This window comes from Crocodylus siamensis, chromosome 14 (assembly GCF_052110815.1).
Source record: "Crocodylus siamensis isolate JL-2025a chromosome 14, ASM5211081v1, whole genome shotgun sequence".
In the NCBI taxonomy this organism is placed as follows: Eukaryota; Metazoa; Chordata; order Crocodylia; family Crocodylidae; genus Crocodylus; species Crocodylus siamensis.
In genome coordinates this window covers 28,677,702-28,697,687 of record NC_143408.1, presented here as the reverse complement: position 1 = coordinate 28,697,687, position 19,986 = coordinate 28,677,702, and the positions used below count along the sequence as shown (strand labels likewise).

At 62.1% G+C, this 19,986-nt stretch overlaps 1 protein-coding gene across 6 annotated transcripts in view; it reads right to left on the bottom strand.

Annotated features, from left to right (window-relative positions):
• Positions 1-1,690: 1,690 nt before the first annotated feature.
• The window catches only part of BCL9L (BCL9 like), a 105,423-nt gene continuing 87,127 nt past the window's right edge, over positions 1,691-19,986 (bottom strand). For 5 of the 6 annotated variants that reach the window (XM_090027171.1, XM_090027168.1, XM_090027169.1 and 2 more), the window contains 7 exons: positions 16,903-17,283; positions 13,911-14,033; positions 11,326-11,536; positions 10,494-10,578; positions 7,781-10,202; positions 5,632-5,892; positions 1,691-3,197 (listed from right to left, as the gene is read on the bottom strand). In XM_090027171.1, coding sequence (XP_089883297.1) covers positions 2,041-3,197; positions 5,632-5,892; positions 7,781-10,202; positions 10,494-10,578; positions 11,326-11,536; positions 13,911-14,033; positions 16,903-17,203 — 4,560 coding nt within the window. In that variant the 5' untranslated portion in view covers positions 17,204-17,283 and the 3' untranslated portion in view covers positions 1,691-2,040. Of the gene's footprint in view, positions 3,198-5,631; positions 5,893-7,780; positions 10,203-10,493; positions 10,579-11,325; positions 11,537-13,910; positions 14,034-16,902; positions 17,284-19,986 lie in introns of those variants that run through there. The other variant, XM_090027173.1, reaches the window with a different exon arrangement.

The window sequence follows — 19,986 nt, the reverse complement described above, 5'->3', positions numbered from 1 at the left end:
CTCCGACGACTGCCCTGAACCGCAGGTGCCCAGTGGCTGCTGGGGCCAGAGCTGCTCTGCAGACACGTGCCAGTCACCCACCCCTCAGCGTGTGCAGCCCCTCGCCAGCCCCGGGCGATTCGGCCGTGTCGCAGCAGGGCTGCTGCAGCGCAGGGCGAGGGAAGCAGCTCCTGGGCCGGCCGTCTGTAGCCGCGCTGCACGGCCGAGTTGCAGTGCCGGCCCGTTTTGGCTTCTGCCACCAGCTGAGCCGGGGCCGCTCCGTGAACTCGGGGTGCTCGTCTCAGGCCCCCTGCCCACTGGTGGCTCCCGCTGCCACGCCGGCCCAGGGACAGCAGCCCCAGCGCGCGGGCACGGCCAAGGCACAGGGGAGCAGCTGCCCTGCCCACCCCCCACCCTGGCCTGCGGGGAGGCCCAGGGCCCGCGGAGCTGCGGCACGGTGCAGTGGGAGACCCCAGCCCTTAGGCAGCAGGGGCGGGGAAGGGGTGCGCGAGGCAGTGGCTCCCAGCCTGACCCGGTCCCAGCCCTGGCCTCCGCGCCCGCGCCCTGCCCACGCTCCTCACGGGCCCGCCCCAGGCACAGACCTAGCCCTCTGCGGCTTCCCCGGCCCAGCCTGGCCTCCGCGCAGCCCGGCTCCGGTGGCCCACACGGCGGGGAGCGGCGTGGGACGCGAGGCCGAGGCCGAGGCGCGGGGGCTGCCTGACCCGCCTGAGGAGGGAACGGGGCGGCTGACGCCAGCCCGGCCCAGAGCTCCCCTTGTGGGTGCTGGCGCCCAGCCAGGCACCCCCAGACCAGCACAGAGCGACGGGCCGGCGGTCCGGGGAGCCTGGCGTGCTGCGGCAACCCCGCTCGCGGCTCCTCCCGGCGGAGGCCGCGCCAGAGGGGACGGAGCCGGCTGCGAAGCAGGGCCCGGGCGCCCCCAGCCCTCGGGCCCCGGCCGGCCGCGAGAAGGCCGCGCTCGACCCCGGCCCTGGCGCAACCCCCCGCAGGCTGAGCCCCGGCCGCGGCAGCTGCTGCGCTCCAGCAGGGCGAGGGGAGCTGGCTTCGTCTTCTACCTGGCCACCCTGGCGCGGGGCCTGGGGCTGGGCCTGCCACCACAGTCCTGGCGCTGGCAGCCAGCAGCCCCGAGCCCCAGAGCTCTGCGTGCAGAGCCCGTCGGGAAGGCTTGCCCGGCGTGGCCAGAGCCAGCACGCATGGCGCGCCGCACCTCATCCCCCGCAGCCAGGCGCGGGGGGGGGGGGGAGGGGGGGGGGGGGGGGGCGGGCAACGCTCCAGGAGGACGGGCAGGGCGGGGGGCAGCAGGAGGCAATGCTTGGAGCTCCAGCAGCAGCAGGGGGAGGCACGGGCATGGGCAGGCTTGCACAGCACGCCCAGGGGCAGCCTCAGAGGCCAAAGTGCTGCCGTGGATGCTCCGAGCAGGGAAGGAGCAGCTTGCAGAGCTGGCGCCTGGGGTCCAGCTGCAGGACGTGGCCTGGGGGCTGCACACACCTCTGCAAAGAGAGTAGCAGCTGCTCTGGTACAAGCCCTCATGCCGCACCTCTGCCCTCACAGCCTCAGGGAGGAGCAGGGGTCCGGCCCGCCCTGGCTTGGTGACTTACTGTCAAGTTTTGTTGTGTGCTTTTGTTTTTTTCAAACAGATTTTGAGGCTTCTATTAAAACACAGAAATACAGAACAATTAAAAACCAGCACAAGTTTTGCCTTTCCCAGCGACCTATTTACAGCTAGTTCAAACCCCTCTTGACATTTTGGTTGCTTTAAAAAAACAACATAAAAAAAACAAAACAAAAACCCCACTCTAAGAGGAAAAAAAATAACTGAACATTTTACAACTGCTGCAGGATCTGGGAGCCCCTGGCTGCAGCGCGGGTCGCATAGTGACTCCAATCCCAGCTCCCCCCTCCCCCCAAAGAAAGGATTCACATCACGTTTGCTGCACATCCGGTCTCCGCACAGAGGCACGTCCGATATGGAGAACACCCCCATGGCCCCTAGGCCTGGCCCCCGCCTGCCCAGTAATCCCAGCCCCCCGCACCCGGGCACGGCTAGAAGGGCAGGTTGGCCATGTTCCCCGGCCCGGGGAGGTAGTTCATTTGGCTGTCCAGGGAGACGCTCCGCTGCCTCATCTGGTGCGTGACCATGAGGTTCTGCTGAGGCGGGGGCCCCATGAGGGAGCCCTGAGGTGACATCATGTGCCCGGCCTGGGCATACATCTCCCCTGACACAGACATGCTCCTCTGCTTGGCCTGCATCAGCATGAAGTTCTGCTGCGCCATGAGGCTCTGCTGCGGGGACATCATGCCCTGGTGCATGCTGCTGCCCATCATGCCCTGCTGCGGCGGCATGCCTGTCCTGCCCAGCACGGGCACCTGTCCCGGGTGACACATGGGCATGCCAAGTCCCCGCTGCACGCTCTGCTGCCCCGGGAGGCTGGGGGCCGCCACGCCCGGGCGCACGGGGGTCTGTTCCGTCATCATGTTCTGCAGGTTCATGAGGTGGAGGTTGGAAGGCTGCGATTTCGGAACTTGGGTGTCGCCCTTGGGGAAATACTGCAAGGTGCTGCTTGGCTTCTCAGAGGGGATGATCCTGGACAAGTCAAACTCGGGGATGCCCGTGGGTGTGGGGCGGATGACCTCGCTTAGCTCAGGGTCGTTCAGCACCGAGGCCACCCCTGGGAGCACCGCGGGGTAAGGCTCGCCAATCCGAGGAGGGATGCTCTTGCCCAACAGGTGCTGCTGTGGGGGCATCTGGCCAGGCTGCTGGGAGGGAAGGTCCTCGGGTGGTAAGGCCATCCCCGGGGGATAGTGCTGTTGCAGGCCAGGGCCGCCACCGCCTCCGGGGGCCATGGGCATACCAGCGGCTGGCGACGGCATGGCACCGTGAGGCTGCTGCATGCGGGGGAACACCAGCTGGCTGGAAGGGATCATCTGAGAGCTGTTGGGCACAGGGCCACACTGCTGGTTCAGGGGGTCCTGATGCCCGGGGGGCAGCATCATGGGGTTCTGGCTGGGGATGCCCGCCCCCTGCGCCCCGGGGTGCATTGGAATGTTGGAGCCCAGGGGGTTTGGCGAGGACATCATGGAGGTGGGGGGCTCATGGGACAGCGGCTGCTGGCCAGGCAGGCTCATCCCCATGGGGCTCTGCGAGGATGCGGGCCCCACCGAGTTCAAGTGCAGCTGATTTGGCTGGTTTCCTGCAACACCTGATGGGGAGAGAAAGAAGAGGGTTAGCTTTGTGTCCCTCCAGCTACTAGCAGCCCATCCCAGCAGCCACGCAGAGAGCAGCCCCAGTCCCAGCCTGCAGTGTCAGACCCACTGTTCTCACCACAGCTGCTGCTTCTCGGCCAGGCTGCACAGAGGAGAGCAGCCAGCCAGAGCAAGTGGCTGGTGACCAGCACCTCCATCTCTGGCCCAGAGGGTCAGTGTGCTAGCGTGATGCACTGGCTGGCTGGCAGGCAGGCAATAGGTTCCAGGCACCGGAGCAGCCTGGCCCTGTAATGGAGTTTCACCCTCACCTGGAAGAGCCTCGGGTCAGGGACTGTTGCCACAACCTGCCACGGGGGCACAGGTAGGTTTGGGGCTCCTAGCAGCCTGCTGCTCCCACGGTGCCTTCACCATGCGAGCTGTCTGCTGTGCGGGCCACGCTGCAACCCCGGCACAGGGGAGCACCCTGTTGGCACAGTCACAGCCAGGAGGGTGGGAGGGAGCTTAGTATGAGGCGTTATCCCCTGGCCGTGGACAGTGAGAACGAGCGAGTGACTCGCACCCCCAGCACTGCCCAGCTCCAGCACGTTCACACTGCTAGAGCTGGGTCAGGTTTCTTTGTTGCCAGAGCTGCAGCTTCAGGGGGCCACAATTACAGTCTGAGAAATAAGGTGGAAGAGACCCCAGAGGGCATCTACCTGATCCCCGCTCGGGGCGGGATCAGCCCTGTCTAAACTTCCCAAAGATGCACAATCAAGTCTGTCGCACAGGGCGCATTGTCTGAGGACACCAAAAGCATGCAAAGCTGCCCAGGTAAAGCAGGGGACAACGGCATCCCACTGCTGTTGGCAAAATACACCCGGAAATGTACTTGAGAGATCCTGGGCAGAGGCCGTGCCCCCTGCTACAGACGACAGCAAAACCCCCATCTGCACCAATCTGACAACGTGGTAAAATTCCTTCCTGACCCCAAATGTGGCAATCGGCCTGACTCCCAAGCAGAGGGGCACAATCCTCTAGCCAGGGAGATCCAGGTTTTAGTCCCAGCTGGAGCACTGCACAGCCCAGTCACAATCCCCATCCTGGCCTGAAGGCAACAAAGTCCCCCATATACCTGCAGCAACAGGAAGGGGAAAACATCCTTCCTGGCCTCATATGGCACCCAGCAAAGCCCAGAAGCCTAGGAAAAGCAAACACCCTTCATTCTGCTCTGGGAACCTGGGAAGCGCAGGGGTAATCCACATATCACACCCTCTCACTGGACAGTCAGAGTTTCCTTTCTGCGTCCTCTTTTTATAACTGAGCACAGCCTATCCAATCTCCCTCAGCTTTGGGCACCAGAGCTCTTGTTACCTCCCAGCAATTCATCTGGGCATAGCTTTTCCTGGAGGATCCCTGACCAATGCTTATGCTTCTTGAACACCTCCAGGGATGGGGATTCCACAACTGCCCACCTGGGCCCAGCTCTGCAGATCCTCACACTCAAAATAACCATCAACAAGTTTGGAAAAAAGACACAAGTTGCTGATTCTTAATTTGGAAAGCTGCCAGTTTTTTTTAAGGGTTTAAAAACCTCAAACCCAAATGTCTCCATTGACTGGAGACTTCTTATTTCCCTCCAGTTCAGCCACCAAACCAAAAACACTGGCCATGCACTCTGCTCCCCTCCCTCATGCTCCCTGTGCCACGGAGGGCTGCCGACGCTGTACTGAAGGTTCAGCTGAAGAGCTCTTACACAGCACCTCAGCCACATGGCTCTGACCCTTCGGGCATTGCAGCCTATACACCCAGCCAAGTAGCCAGGCTCTGCCCAGAACCTCCATCCCGCCAGGGACAGGCCGGAGTACCATACAAGGCAACGCTCTGTGCTGGAGATCCTAGAAATCAGCTCTTACCGGGGGACAGAAAAAGCTGGGGACATCCCAAGTGCAGGGAGAGACCCTGGGACAGATGGCTGTGGGGGGAGCTGTGCACAGCAGAATGAGATGACTGGGTGGGGTGAGGAGGAGCTGCAGATCCGGTCCATGTCACACCAGTCCCTTGCCCATGCACACACCCTGCCCTAGGCTGGCAAGGAGAAACAGGCACCAGAACAACCCTGCACCCGCAGCCACGTGAACCAATGCACTGCTCTGCCCCAGGCTCCAAGGGCTTTACAAACTGGTAACAAACAGGAGGCTGCTGGGGATAGCAGCTCTGCAGCTCCAGTGAAGCAGCTTAGTCCATGGCATCCAGGGAGCAGAGAGTGCCGAGGCCCCTGATGACACCCTGGGGTAGGGTGCTGGGGCAGGTGTCACTGCTGAGCCACATGTTTTCACAGAGATGGGAGCAGAAGCCAGGTGGCCTGCTCTCCCCCTGGCAGGCCTGCAGCCACTGGATTGATCCTGTCCCTCTAAAACCCAGCTGTAGCCTTCTCTCCCTGCACGAACGTACCTGCCATGCTTCCCGGCGGGAGCATGGGCCTGTCTGGGAGCAGCTCATCATCAGAGGTGGCAATGGTCTTGATGGCATTGTGGTAGAGTGGCGTGGAGCTGGGCATGGCGTACTTGGACATCTGTGACATCATCAGCGAGAGGGGGTTCTGGGAGGGGGATGGATCTGGAGAGGAAGTAAAAGGCATGTTGGGATTCAGGGTGCTAGAGGGGTTACTGGCTGGTGCGGAGGAACTGCTCCTAGGCCCAGGAGGCAGAGAACCTGCAAGCAAGAGAGAAACCAGCTTAGTGCTCTCGCCAGGGACAGTGGATGGCAGAGGAGCCCACAAAGACCAACCCAGCCTGGCCCAGAACCGAGCCCACAGGACCGAGGACATGCCATGCTGGGACGTCACTGCATAGTGGCCTCAGAGCCAGACACCCTAAGCTGTGCCAGCATCCTGCTCCAGTCCAACCCCAGCGTCCTGACTGGACCCACTGCTCACTGTCCTAGTCAGAGAAGGAGAGAGGCTGATTCTGGGACAGAGGGCGCCAAGTGGGAGCTGGTATCTGACCCGAGTTGAGAGCGCTTTGCCCCACCCCTCCCCCGTTGCTTATTTTCAAATCTCAGCTGGAACCTCAGTGCAAAAGCCCCGTGTCTAGAGGCCACACAGAGACCACAAACCTATGGTTTGTGCAAACATGCATGAGTAAGCACACGCGTCTGCACGAGAAATGCGTGGCTGGTGGCAAGGCTTGGCTGACACCTGCCCTGGCTGGCAGCATGGGATGGGGTTGATGTGTGCAGAGCATCCAGTGAGCAACCCCCACCCTGCAGTGTCAGAGTAGTTGGGATCAACCTCCCAGCATTTCCAGGGGCCTCCACTGCAGCACCGCATGCCCTCAAGGCCTCCTCAGGCAAACAGGAGCTGATGGGCACAAAGCATTTGAAGCATGGACAGGATACGAGGGTTTGCTGGGGGAAGGGAGGTCAGTCTTGCTTGGAGACATCAGGGACAAGACAGAGCTCCCCAGTGCAGGGAGAGGCACCGCTTTTCACCCCTCCAGAGGGATGCAGCAGAAAAGATGTGGAGTGGAGGACTTAGAACAGTCCCAGAGCAGGTGGGTAGGGAGGAGGTGGCCAGAAGCAGTCTTCCAGGGATACCCGAGGAAAGGACAAGCTCCCCTCAGGAGCAAGGGACAGCTGGCACAGAGGAGAAGTGACAAGGCTCGCCAAAGCGACAGAGGCACAGGGAGGAGCCCAGCCACCAAGTCCTGACTCCCAGGCTCCTGCTCTGTCCATTAGGTTGCCTGGCCTCCACAATTCAACCCAGACCTAACCCACCCTGCCCCCTGCAAGACATCGCCCAGACACAGAGACACCAGGAAACAGGCACGTGGGCGCCAGCCCAAGACACCGTGCAGCCTCCCTGGGCTTGGGAATGCAGCATGACAGGTTTGTCCAACACCATGCGCGCATGCACTTACCAACCCCCATTCCCGTGCTGCACTGCCTGTGACTCTGGCCTTTACCTGTTGAGCAGTGGGATGTGGGAGGCTGAGGCCTCCGCCTCATCTCTAACTCAGTCTCACCTCTTCCCCACAAGAGCAGTCACCGCCTTCCAGACTGGCCAGCCTGTCTCCCTTCTCAGGAACGGGAGAGCAGGGATCCCACTGGGGACTAAGCAGCTGCCGGCCTTAATCTCCCCTGGGAGGGCAGTACTGGCGAGGGCTGAGCAGGTTCATTCGGCACAGACTTCCCCGGTCTAAGCACCTGCTCGCTTCTCCCCAGTGCCAGAGCTCTTGCCCAAGGCCAGCATGTGGCACCAAAAGGAGAAGTCTGGGGGGGAAGGGAAGCAGCACCATCAGCCTGAGAAGGGGCTGTTAATTTTTGCAATTCAAATATTTCCTTCAAATCAAGCAAAGGCTCAGTGATTCGTGTGGCCAGACAGCCCTGGTGCTGGGGTAACTGGCTAACACACAGGGTGGGCAGAACATGGCTGACAGAGTTTGTGGCACATTGGGTAAAGCTGCACTGAGTCCCTGGTGTCAGTGGACACGGGACAAAGGGCCACAGAGGCTGTCGGCGCACAGGCACTCGGGCGCACGCCTGTGCATGCTCCCATGCGCCCGCGTTTGCTCGCAGCGGCGGCTCACACATGCCAGCTTACCCTGCTCCATCCCTCCCAGGGAAGATGCTGAGTTCATGCTGATGGGCTGCTTGCTCTGGCTGACTCCTGGACTTGAAAGGGTGGTTTTTGGAGAAGGCACCCACGCAGGGGAAGGAACAGCCATGGAAGGGGACTTCAAGCGGCTTGGGGAGCTGGTAGGCGATCGGACACTGAGGGAGGAGCTCATCACCTGGGGCGACTTGAGGGGCCCGGCTGGGTTGGCAGGCGGCACGCTGACCATCTGCGAGGGCGTCTGCGGGGACTTGAGGTTGGCCGAGGGGGAAGTACCCAGGGGCGAGTGCACCTGGCTGAGCGTTGGGGATTTGAGATGGCCCATGCCGGGAGAGTTCATCTGGCCGATACTGATCGTGAGGTCGGAGGGCCGGCGGCCCAGGCCCCGCGAAGGCGCCGGGTGGATGCTGGCCCCCTGGCTGGGAGGGGGATTGGAGGCGGGTGGTAAGGGGATGTGGCTGAGCCTGGTGGTGCTGCCGATGGTGCCAACAGGCAGGGTACCCTGCTCGGGGGTGAACATGTCCGAGGAGCCGCCCATCTCCTGGGGCAGGCTGTGATAGGGGCCCTGGCCACCGGGGAAGCCTTGCTGGCCCTGGCTGGCAAACTGCGAAGGGATCATCATTTTCTGGGGCGTGCCCATCATCACGCTGCTGCTGCCATTCTGGGCTCTCGCCCTGGTCACCTCCTCTGGGCTCATGCCCTGGTGGCCCATCATGTCAGGGCCCCTCATCTTCTGTGACATCAGCATCTGCTGCTGCGGTGTCATCTGGACATTGAGGTTCATGTTCATGTTCATGTTGACATTCATGTTCATGTTGAGGTTTCCAGGGCCCAGGGGCGTGTCCATGTCGCGGAGGCTTGACTGGCTCATGGGTGGACTCAGCATCCCTCTGGTCCCTGCAAAGTCCATGCCCAGGGGTGCACCACCCAAGCTCTCCCCTGGCATCTGGCCAGGAAACATAGACGGGTCCATCTGCCGGTGAGCTTGTATCATCCTCTCCATCTCCATGCCTTGGCTCATGGAGCTGCCCGACATCCCCATGGGCCTCTGCACTGCCACGGGGCGCTTCTCCATCAGCTGGTGCCTCAGGATCTCCTCCCTGGCTCGGGGGGTCATGAACCGCTCAGGGTCCCCCTGTCCCGAAGGGTAGGGCAGATTCCCTTGTGGAAAGTTCCCAGGGCCCCCGATGGGGGGCATGTCATCACTCCACCCCATGCCGGGTCTGACTGGCCGCTGCATGGCATTCATGGGCCCGAGCGCATCCATGGGCATGTTCTGCATCGCACCAAAGCCAGGGACCCGCTGCATCTGACTGCCAGGGAACCGCGGGCCTGGGAAGGGGCCTCCCCTCAGCGGCATGGGGTCCTGGACATCAATGGGCCCTCGCAGCTGGCTACCCATGCCCGGTGGCCACTGCTCCCCAGGCTTGCTGTGGTAGGGTGGTGGTGGGCCTCGCATGATCATGCCACTCATGGACTGAGGGATCATCATCTCCTGCATGGGCCGGCCATGGATGCTAATCTGCTCTTCCTTCCGCCGCTTCTCCTCATAGTACTCCTCCTGCAGCTTCCTCCAGGCCACCTGCTCTGGGGTCAGGTTATCCTGGTTCAGGCGCTGCATCATCATGTTCATCTGTTGGCCCATGTCAGAGCCCGGGTGGTGGGGGACCTCGTGCTCCAGGCTGGGCCCCCCTAGGCTCTGCGTTTGGGAGATCATAGACTGCAGGGGCTCTTCATATTTCTTCATGGCAGTAGGTGGTGGCGGGGGCTGGGCAGGGGGAGGCTGTGGCTGGGGGGCAGCACTGCCCTCGCTGGTGCTTTGGTTGGACTTCAGGAAGGGCTCAGCCTCCCCACTGCGCAGGAACATGCGCTCAATGTCCCGTAGAGTCTGCAGGGAGCGCTCCCGGTGCTCCAGCTGCTCCTTGGAGAGGCCCTCTGAGTTCAGGGGGTTCCTGGGGCCCAGCCCGGCCTGCCCGTTCCCAGCTGTGCCAGGGCCAGGGCCAGGGCCAGGGCCAGAGCCAGGGCCAGGGCCAGGGCCAGGGCCAGGGCCATCCCCCAGCAAGGTGGAGGTGGAGGTGCTGGATGAGTCCCCCAGCCCGGGCTGCATGGCAGTGGCTGTGGGCGTGTTGGGGTGGTTGCTTCCGGACTGGTTGCTACTGCTGCTGTTCCCCACAGAGTTGGGAGTCAGGTCTCTCCGGACGTCATCTCCAGCCCCTTCCTGGGGCAGGGCCACCGGCGTGGGCAGAGCGGTCGGGGCGATGCCCTGGGGCGGGGGTGGCGGCTGGGCTGGGGGCGGCTGTGGCTGTGACTGACTGCCCTGAGGTGCGGGGGGCTGGGACTGTGGAGTGTTGGCAGCAGGCGGGTTAATGGGCAGCTGCTCAGCACCTGCCAGCACCTTGGGAGCTGGAGCCTGGTGGAGGAAGGGGAGGTGGCAGTCAGTGGGGAACATTCACAATAGGGTTCTGCCCTAGGACCCTGAGCCCTGCTGCATACCCCCTGCCAGCAGCCCTTTCCGAATGGTGCATCCTCCCGTACTCCCTCCCCACAGGTAGCCCCTTCCTCCACAGAGCAGCTGAGCTGCTTCCCCCCTCAGCAGAGAGCAAGGAGCAGGCTGGGGGCAGGCTGCGACGGCCGTGGTGCTGGCCAGGGGCCTGAGTCAGCAGCAGGTGCCGAAGGCAGTGCCGGCACATGCCAGCCATACCTGGTCCAGCTTTGCCCGGGGAACGTTCTGCTGGTGGTAGGCCAGGATGGAGTCAGCGCGGCCCTGCAGGACAGCTTCTGCAGCACTGAGGAAAGAGCACAGCCAGTCACAAACATACGCAAACACACTGCCGAGAGCTGGGAGAGAGCGGCACCACCTTGGAGCCACAGGCCCCAGCAACACAATCTCTGCCTTCCCTTTCTCCCTGGGAACGGAGGAAGCCCAGGGCTCACTGTGTGGGGCATGGGCCTAGCGGGGCAGCGGACTGCATTCCCACCTGCTGTGTGCGGACCCTGCAGTCTCTCTCTAATGAGACTGCAACCGCCTCAACAGTTCCCTTCTCCCACCTGCAGTGCTGCACACTGTGCTCTGCTCAGCACTGGCTGCTGCACAGTAACCACAGATTCTGCGTGGATCCAGTGTGCCAGGGAAACACCTTCAGATATGCCCCGTGAAACCAGCCAGGCACTCCACAGCCAGATGCTGCGCAGCAGAACACGAGGACAAAGCTGCGTGGTGCTGGGACTCACTGAAGTCTGCTCTCCCTGGGACAGTCTGAATCGAGCCATCAGTCCACCTAGCCTGGATCCTGCTGTGTTCCCACTGATTCTGTTTTGTGCCTGTTGCCCTCATGCAGGAAGGCAGCATGTGAGCGCTATTGGGAGGAAGCTCCTAATCAGTGTGAAGTACCTCGAATAGGGCCCCTGAAGCCAGTGCTGGAAGAATGCAGCTGGAGACCCATGCAGTGCAAGCCAGAGCCCGGGGGAGCCTCCCTGTCACCCGCAGAGGCAGCTGTGCCTGCAGCTCCGCCAGATGAGGGGTTGCCACTTACGTGTTGGCCAGGTTCGTGGTGAAGACGTAAACGAACTGGGAAGGCTGCTTTCCAGTGCTGCCACTTCCACTCCCTGTACCATCAGGCCGCAGGCCGGGGGTAGCGCCATGTGGGGTGCCGGAAGAACCGGTCTCATTCAGGCTTGGCAGTGGGTTGGACCCTGGCCCAAGCTGCGGAGCTGTGGACATTGCAGGATCTGCTACATTACAGTCTGTGGGAGGGACAAGAGAAGAGCCGTTACACCACAGCCCATGCAGCAGAAGCAGCCAGGCAGCACCCCAGAGCCAGCACAACAAAGCACGTGCCAATTGCCTGCAGCAGGGCAATGAGAGCTGGGCACGGAGAACTAGGGAGCCCATGGCTCAGACCCGGGGGGGCTGCCCATCGGGACAGAGGGGCACGGGCCACAGGACCGCATGTCTGTGGCTGGAAGAGCAGGGGCATAGGCTGGGGTTGACGGCACACGCAGGAGAAGCAGGCAGCCTCTCTGCCCCTTGCTCCACCCTGTAACAATACTGTCTGAACACAAGGCAGAGGGGAGAGACCGCACATGGTCCCTGGCCCCCAGGAGAGCCTAGGCTGCACGTTCCCCCCAGTGCCCGGCAGATGGCAGCGCAGGGCAGGGATTCCCACCGCGGGTGGCGGTGACCTAGAGCCAGGGCCAGGGCTCCTGCCCTTCTGCCTGGGGCAGGCGGAGCTGCCCCATGCCCACCCCGCCCCAGGGGCAGCTGGGCCGCAGTGCGGGGGACGACGACGGACGCCACGCGGGAGCAGTGATCACCATCGTTATTAAATAATGCCCTTAATTAATATTAAAGATAGCTGTAATTAACAACACCACCACTTGGCGTCTGGCATCTGCTTATCACCACCGGCACCTTGAACAGGCTAGCACACAGCTGTCCTGCCCCGCAAGCCCCGGCCCCGGCCGCGGCAGCGCAGTGCGGGACAGGGACCCCTGCAAAAGGGCCCTCCAGGCCTGCATGCAGCAAAAGAGGCCGATGGGCAGGGCCCACTCTGGGCTGCATTTGGCAGCCTCAGGAAAAGCAGCCCTTGGCTCAAATGTGGCACTCAGCACGGACCTCCAGCCCCTCTGAAAGGGTAAGCTAGTGCCGCTGCCTCGTTGGGAGGGGTGCGGCAGGGAAATGAGTTGCCCCAGGTCACCTAGTGAACCACGACCAGAGCCAAGTGCTGAGCCCAGGAGTTCTGGCTCCCAGCTCATACACTGCGCTCTGGACTATGCTGCCCCCGACAGAGATCCACAACAAGGAGCCTCAAAAGGCCACCTGCACACCTGATCAGCTTGCAAGGCAGAGCAAGGCACAAGGGCTGCTCTGTAGGTCCCGATGCGCTTATCCCTCCTCCTCCGGCTGCAGCCAGCCGCACGCATGCCCGGCAGAGGGCAGGATGCTTCCACTAGGGCTTCCCATGCCACAGCGATGTCTAAACACGTGCTCCGGACCCTCGCATTCTGGGCAGAGGCAGCAGGATTGCCGCACAGCCCTGCAGTGACCAGAGAAGCCTCTACAGGAGAGGTAACAACAGGAAATCTGGCCCAGAAAGTGGAGTTAAGAGCTATGAGAAATGGAGCCTGAAGCATAAGCACTGGGAGTGCTCTGGGAACCCTAGGGCCACGCTCCAATTCACACCTGGAGCCTCGCAGCGTTGTAACGATGTCACCTTTGCATGATTCAGTTTGCCACACAAAGGATGTAACCAAGGCCAGAAGCTCAAGGCGGAGACGAGAGGGGACAGGGATGCACAGACACATCAAGGGGGACACCTGGGCGCTCCTCTGCCGACCCCAAATGTTGGAGTCCTGGGGCCAGATAGGAAGGATGGTTCCAGGTAGTGACTTGTTTCCAGGCCAAAGAGCAATGAGGCATCTGTAACACACCTGCCAGATGCGGGCAGCAGAGGAGGGTGCAGTGGGAACCAAGGAAGCGGAGGCTAAAATCTATCGATAAATCTCACCATTCTCCAGGGACTTACAAAAAAACAGCCCAGGCCTCAACCTGAGCTGGCCTTTAAATCAAGTTAAAAGCCTTGACCAGGAATTGAGGAAGTGTGGTGTGCGCTAGTTAACTCAGGCTTGACCAGACTCTTGTCAAGCTCTTACCCATCCATTTGAAACCAGACTGCAGCTACCTCCAAAAACAGCTGCAGTGACCCTGGAGCTGATGGCAGCGATGGAGACCTGAGCCCTTGACAGGCACTCTCATCAGCATGGTGTGGCAAGACACCCACAGTATGTGAAGGCCCCTCCATGTGTCCTGCTGTGGAGCTGCGCCAGCATGGGCTGCGGACAGCAAGCCCATCTACTGAGGAGGAGGCGGGGGAAAGCGCCTCCTCCAAAGGCAGGGCGAGGGACTGATCCAGTCCAATGTGCCCCTCGTGCCCCGCAGACTACACCTCCGCTACTCCCCAGCAGCTCCCTCGTGCCACCCACGCAGCAACACACGTACAGCTCTGCCCTGACGATGCACGTGGCACACTCAGCCCCCACCCATGACTTGCCAAGCCAGCTGTCCTCTGGGAGCCTGCGTGGGCCACAATGCAGGGGCGGGGCAAACCGGGGCACTCACTGTGTGCGCTGCTGACAGGCTTGTCGTCCTCCTCGCTGTCTGGGCCGGAGCACCATTCGTCCCCGCTGTACGGCTGCTTCCTCTCCAGAACGCACCGCCGCTTGCTGCGAGGAGCCACCTCACCTGCAGGGGACGGACCCCGTCACCACACTGGAATGGCAAAGCCATGGGCCACAGGGCGCTCACCCTCACCAGCCCCAGGCACGCAGGCCCAAGCTGGCAAAATCAACCTGGGGGTCAAGGCACGATGACTCTATTCCCGCCTCAGGCCTGCCCTGAGGCCAGGGACCAGGCCGCAACAGTTCAGCAGGAATGCCTGGCTGCACATGCCTGAGGCACGGCTGGCACAGCTGCCGCGAGCAGCGTCTGGTGCTCGGGGCCCAGGCCAGGTGCTGCTGGTGCACCCCTGCTCTGACGCAGCCACTACTCACAGGGGCCCAGGCTGCCACCACAGGGCTGTTGACATCAACGCAAGGTTGCTTGTCAGGTGCCCAAGTCCCAGCACCATTTTGCAGCCACGGCCCAGGCACTTCATGGGGGCAGAGCAGCTGCTGGAGCATGGAGGGGACAGCTCAGTGGATACCAGCCATCTCCTCAGTCTGGAGTAACAGGTGGGGAAGGGGCCGGGGGAGGCTCAACAGAGGCTGCTGGAAGGACTGTCCCCAGGAAGGCAGCTCCCCAGGCTTTGCCCTAACTAGCTGGGAGGTGCTGAGCCACAGGGCTCCCAAACCCTTCCTGTGGAAACAGCCCCCCTCTCCCCCCCGGCCAGCACAGTGCCAGGCACTTCTCTCGGTATCCAGCCCAGAGCTGCCCCGCTCGGCCTTAGCCCAGGTCTCCCATCACGGCACCGGCACTCGCTGCCCCGGATGGGGTCCAGACCCCCCCAGCCCAGGGCAGCTCCCCGCTCAGCCAGACACGCCAGCCCCCCTCCTGACAGCCCAGCCTCGCACTCAGATCTCTCCCCATTGGCCCAGCCAGGTGCCGCAGCCAAGAGGACAGGCCATTTGGTTTGTTTATGACCAAAGTCACATGCCAGCCCTCCCAGCCCAGAAGGTAATGGACAACAGCTGGTTTCAGTTGGGCCAGGGCTGGGATGGCCTCGTGAGAGCTGGGGGTCCTGGCAGCCGCTCGCCTTGGCCGGAGCAGCAGCCACAGGCTGCACGGGGGAAGGCTCAGCTCCATCACTGGCAGATGACTTCATGCTCCCAGAGCTAAGTCTTTCAGCAAGGAAGCAGGCAGGAAAGCAGCTACTCCCCTGTGCTTTCACTGGTCTCAGGACCTGGCCTGTCTTGCCCGCATCAGGTGCCAAGAGGCAGCAAGCAGGTGAGGCTGGGGCAGCCCCACACATTGCCAGCATCAGGACGGCCACAGACAGCAAAGATCTGCTCGTCCATCCCAGCATCAAGGCATTTGGCAGAGCCCCGCTATTCACCTCAGGCCTGCCGGGGTGTTCAAGCAGGACGGCCCTGTAGTCTGTGGCGGGGGCATCACAGAGCTTTGTCCTGAGGTTCCCTGTCACAGCTGGCAGCTTGGAGGGACGCTCGTTATTCACTAGAAGGAGCCAGAAAACCCAGGCACTGCCCACCTTCTGCTCCGGGACGCCAAGCGCAAGGCGCAGCACTGGTGTCGGGGATGCATACTGGGAATGGAAGGGGACTTGCACGTGCTGCTTCACCCTTTGGGGACACCTCTCCCCTGGAGTCCCAGAGCACTGTGCACACTCAGCTCCTGTCCCCAGTCCACCAACGGGGCAGATTTAGAGAGGGACACATCATCCTAGAGTCACACAGGAACAGGCAGTGGCAGGGCCTGGACTAAGGCCCCGGAGCAGTAACTGCCAATTTTCTGCTCTGAACCCTGTTGCCCCTGTCACGCGGACAAGCGGCCTGCAGCTGCGTTAGTGTCAGACACGATGGCACCCACACCTGGGGGCCAGGGAATGGCAGGAGATTCAAGCCCCCAGTGCTGAGTCCCCTGCAACAATCCACCCACGTCAAAGCTGGGGCAGAGCAGGCTTCTGTGAATTCACATGGTGAACATGAGCAACCCCAGCTAATCAGACAGGCCCCAGGGCACGAGCCAGCTCCCACGCACATGGCTGGGAAGAAACATTTCCAAGTAACAGGACAAAGCCCACTCCAACCTCCCTGCACCCTGTGAGGCAGCTGGTGCTGGCTGCTCAGGAGGATGCTGGCCCAGCTGGAGCCCTAGCCTGGCAGCTCCTGCCTTCCTGCAGGCATCCACACACAACCTGGATTATCCGTACATGTTTCCCAAGGGCCAGGGCAGACGTGCTGCTTCTGTGCAGAGCTGCTTCAGGCCAACACGTGAGGACAGCCCTGGGTGGAAACTTGAATGCTGCCTAAGGAACTTGCTTTGCACGGCATTGGCATTGTGCTCCCAAGTCTTCTCCAGTGTTCCCACACAGGCCCTGGGCATGGCTGTGCTCCACGGAGCCTACAGGCTGCCCCAGGCTCCCAAGAGGGAGGAATGCTGGTTCAGACAGTCTCCAGAAGCCACACAGGAGCTGTCCCCGCTGAGCGACACCACGTAGCTCTTCAGCCAGCTAGGCTTGCCCCCGACCCTGCTGACCACCACGGCATCCAGTCTCTGCCCCAAGCCGCAGAAGAGCAGACCAATCCCAGGACCCGCTTCCCACTGGGGCTGGCCTGACACCCGTGACCACACTGCTGCCCACCAGGTCCCGGCAGCCAGTGGGAAACACCCCTCCTGCTGCCAGCCAGGGGCTACAGTGCAGGGCAGGCCCCGAGGCCAGCTGGGCAGAAGACACCCACCCTGCCCATCCCAGAACCTCCCGCTAGCGCACCAGGAGACGAGCCCAGAGCCCAGGATGGAGGGAGCTCCCAGCCCGCCCGGGGAGCCACGCTGCAGGGAGGGTGACGGACGCCGACTGCTCTGGGTGCAAGCTGGTGCCAGGGGCAAGGGGCAACAGAAGGAAGAGCCGCCCGGGCAAGGCCTGCGTGAGCATTACCTTTCGGTTCCGTGTCCAACGAGGGGGTGCCGGCTTCCCGCTGCTCTCCCGAGTCCACCGAGATGCTTCGCTCCCGCTTCCCTTTGCCCTTCAAGGACCCGAAGTTCGGGAGAGCGTTCTGGCTGTTTTTCAGTCCAGAGTTGCCGGGAGAAATCTGACTGGCTTTGCCGCCATGATTTCCCGCCCCCACGCCCTTAGACCCCAGGTTGCAGGTGGGTCCTTGGCTCACATTATGGTGCTGGGACTGGGCACCGCTGTTACCTGTCTTTCCATGATTGGTCAGTTTATTGTCAGGGTGCATTTGATTGGCTAAAACTTTTGGCAGCGACAGTAGACGGAGCTCCAAGTCCCTGCTGCTGCTGCTTCCCTTTAGTCAAACACCTGCAAAGAGAGAGAGGGGTCAGTAAGCTGCTTGCACCCTGCTACAGACCCCCCTGCCCTGGCACCCCACCACATCTCAGCTACGGCATCTGCACCCACGTGCCCTTGCCCCACTGAGAGAGTACCTGGCCCACTGTGCCATCACCAAGGCCCAGCAGGTCCTAATCCGCAAGAGCTGTCCCATTGGACAGTGCTAGGACAAGGCAACGATGCGAGCCTAACCACAGCCCGAAAGGGGAACCGGTCGGACTCCGTGAGGACAACGCTGATTCCCCCGAGCACGCCTTGGAGGGCGTTTCTGGCAGGACGACAGAATCAGCACAACGGCGTTTTCTCAGCGGCGCGTAGCTGGGTGCTACGCTGCCCCAAAGCCCCCCGGGATCCCAGCTCTGGCTCTGCTGTGCCTCGGGGCTGCTGGGACTTCCAGGGGGCAGCAGAGACAGGGCCAGTGACGCACACCAGGTCTTGACCACTTGAGCTAATGGAGAATCTGCCGTGCTGTAGCTGCACAAGACACAGCACAGCAGAGACACGCGCACACGTGCACCCTGGTATGTCACCCTTTGCCCCTGCTGGCTATGGGTGCTCCTCGTGCGCACGTGCTCTCTCTCACATGGAAGTGCTCTGGGCACCATCTGCCAGGTGCAGAGCAACTCTGTGGTCAGAGCAACTCCGACTCAGAGCAGAAATGCAGAGTCCGGAACCCAGGACCCTGTGCCAGGGTCTGGAGCAACCACAGCCACTGATGTTCAAGCTCTTGGCAAACCACATGGGAAGCCCTGTCCCCACAGACAGGGGCATGGCCAGGGGACAGACACAGTGGAGAGTCCTGAGAAGGGACGAGGAGCCGTGGTGGAGGGGAGAGAAAGGGGCTCTGTTTTGCGGAGCTGCAGGACAGGAGGAGGGAAGACGCTGGCTGGAGCAGGAGCGGGGAAAGAACCTGCCAGGCAATCCTCTCCATCGCCCCACTCTCCAGGTCACACACCCTGTCCTGTCCTGAGAGGGGATGCTCCAGGCCACCTGGGTGAGATGATGCCAGGGAGCAGGAGGATGCCAGAAGGAGCATAGCGATGCCCTCCTGAGCCCAGCCCAGGGAGGCGCAGCTCTCTGAACCGCCCCATAGGCAGCCTGTAGGATGGGGGGGCAGTATGTAGTCTGCTTAGATGGGGCTTCGGAAGAGGGAAGGGAGGGTCCTCCCACCCCCTCTGCCCTGCCCTGGGCTCTGGGATCGCAACTGGCTGCCTGGCACTTGCAGGACTCCGGACAGCTGCCGGCACCCCCAAAGTCCAATGGCTAGCGACTGCAGCCACTGGGCCTAGCACTGCTCAGGGAGGACAGGGCACAGTGCCCCCAAGGTTGCTGTGGCCAGAGCCAGGATGCAGAGCAGAAAGCAGTGTCCTGACCCCGCTTCTGGCACGTGAGCCCTGCGAGAGGGTCTCAGCTCCTGCAAGGGAAGCGGGGCAGCACCCATCCTGACCCACTCCAGGAAGTGCCTGGCTGGAGCTGCTAGACAGCACAGGCTGCCAGACAGACCCATCACTTGTCACTGCCCATGCAGCTCTCTTGGGGAGCCACGAGCTGGCTGCCCGGGGAGACCACGGTGCTGCTTTCAGATGACTCTTCCGTTTGCACACCCTGCCCTCTCCCCCAGGACGGAAGAATCGCCCACCTGCTCTGCCAGGCCGTCCTGCCCAGCCTAGGCACTGGGTGCAGTTATTCCTGCTGCTCAGGAGCCGGAAGCCCTGGGCCCGGCCCAAACCCTGGGGCTCTAAACAGAAGTGAACCAGCTCAGCAGCCGGACGGATGCCCTCCCTGAGCTGCTCAGAGCAGCCCAGGGATAGACAACAAGAAGACGACAAGCCTTGTATCCACTGCAACTTGAGATCAGACCCCAACCAAGCTGACATAGGCTCACACATCCCAGAGCCAGGCTGCTCGAGAGATGGTGACAGCGTAGGGCCAGGTCACCTGGGAACAAAACCCAGGCATCCTGCCACGAGCTCCCTGCAGACGCTTGGCAAGTTCCTTGTGTGCCCCTGCCTCAGTTTCCCTACCTGCAAGCAGGCATCACAAGACCTGCACCCCCAGCACCATGAGGCTGGGCGCACGAAGCCCTGCTGAGAGGTCAGGGCACTTGGAGCTGCTCAGTCCTCCCCAGCACTTCTCGCCAGCCAGGTGGGATCCCTCGTGCCCTGCCTGGCCTATTGCTGCTTCCTAACTAGCAAGTCATTAGCAGCTCCCTCCCCCCGTCCCCGCACACCAGCCGAGGGCTCTGCTCTAGCCTGGAGGAAGATGGTGAGCCACGGTGCTGATTAATTTTCACAGCACATAAGGGAGTTGCGAGCCCTTTAAGTGTCAGCCAGTCTCGCTCGCTCACTCGCTCTCTCTAGGGGCCTATTAATAGCAGCTGGAAAGATCACATCACTCTCTGGATATTTATACCCCTCATTCCACACCAGGAGAGATTGATGTCAGTGCTGCTGTCCCAGTGCCTGCCCAATTGCTCTGTCTAACTGCTCGCAGGGGGAGGGGAGCTGCGCGGGGGAGGAGAAGGGCCACACGGTACAAGCTGCGGCGCTGAGCACGCGGCCCCCGGCACTCAGCCTGGCCGGCCTCAGGGAGTCCGCGGCCCTTTGGATGCCGTGCCGCTGCCAGAGGACAGTCCAGAGAGCAGTCCCTGCAGCGGTCCTGCTGCCTGCTGGT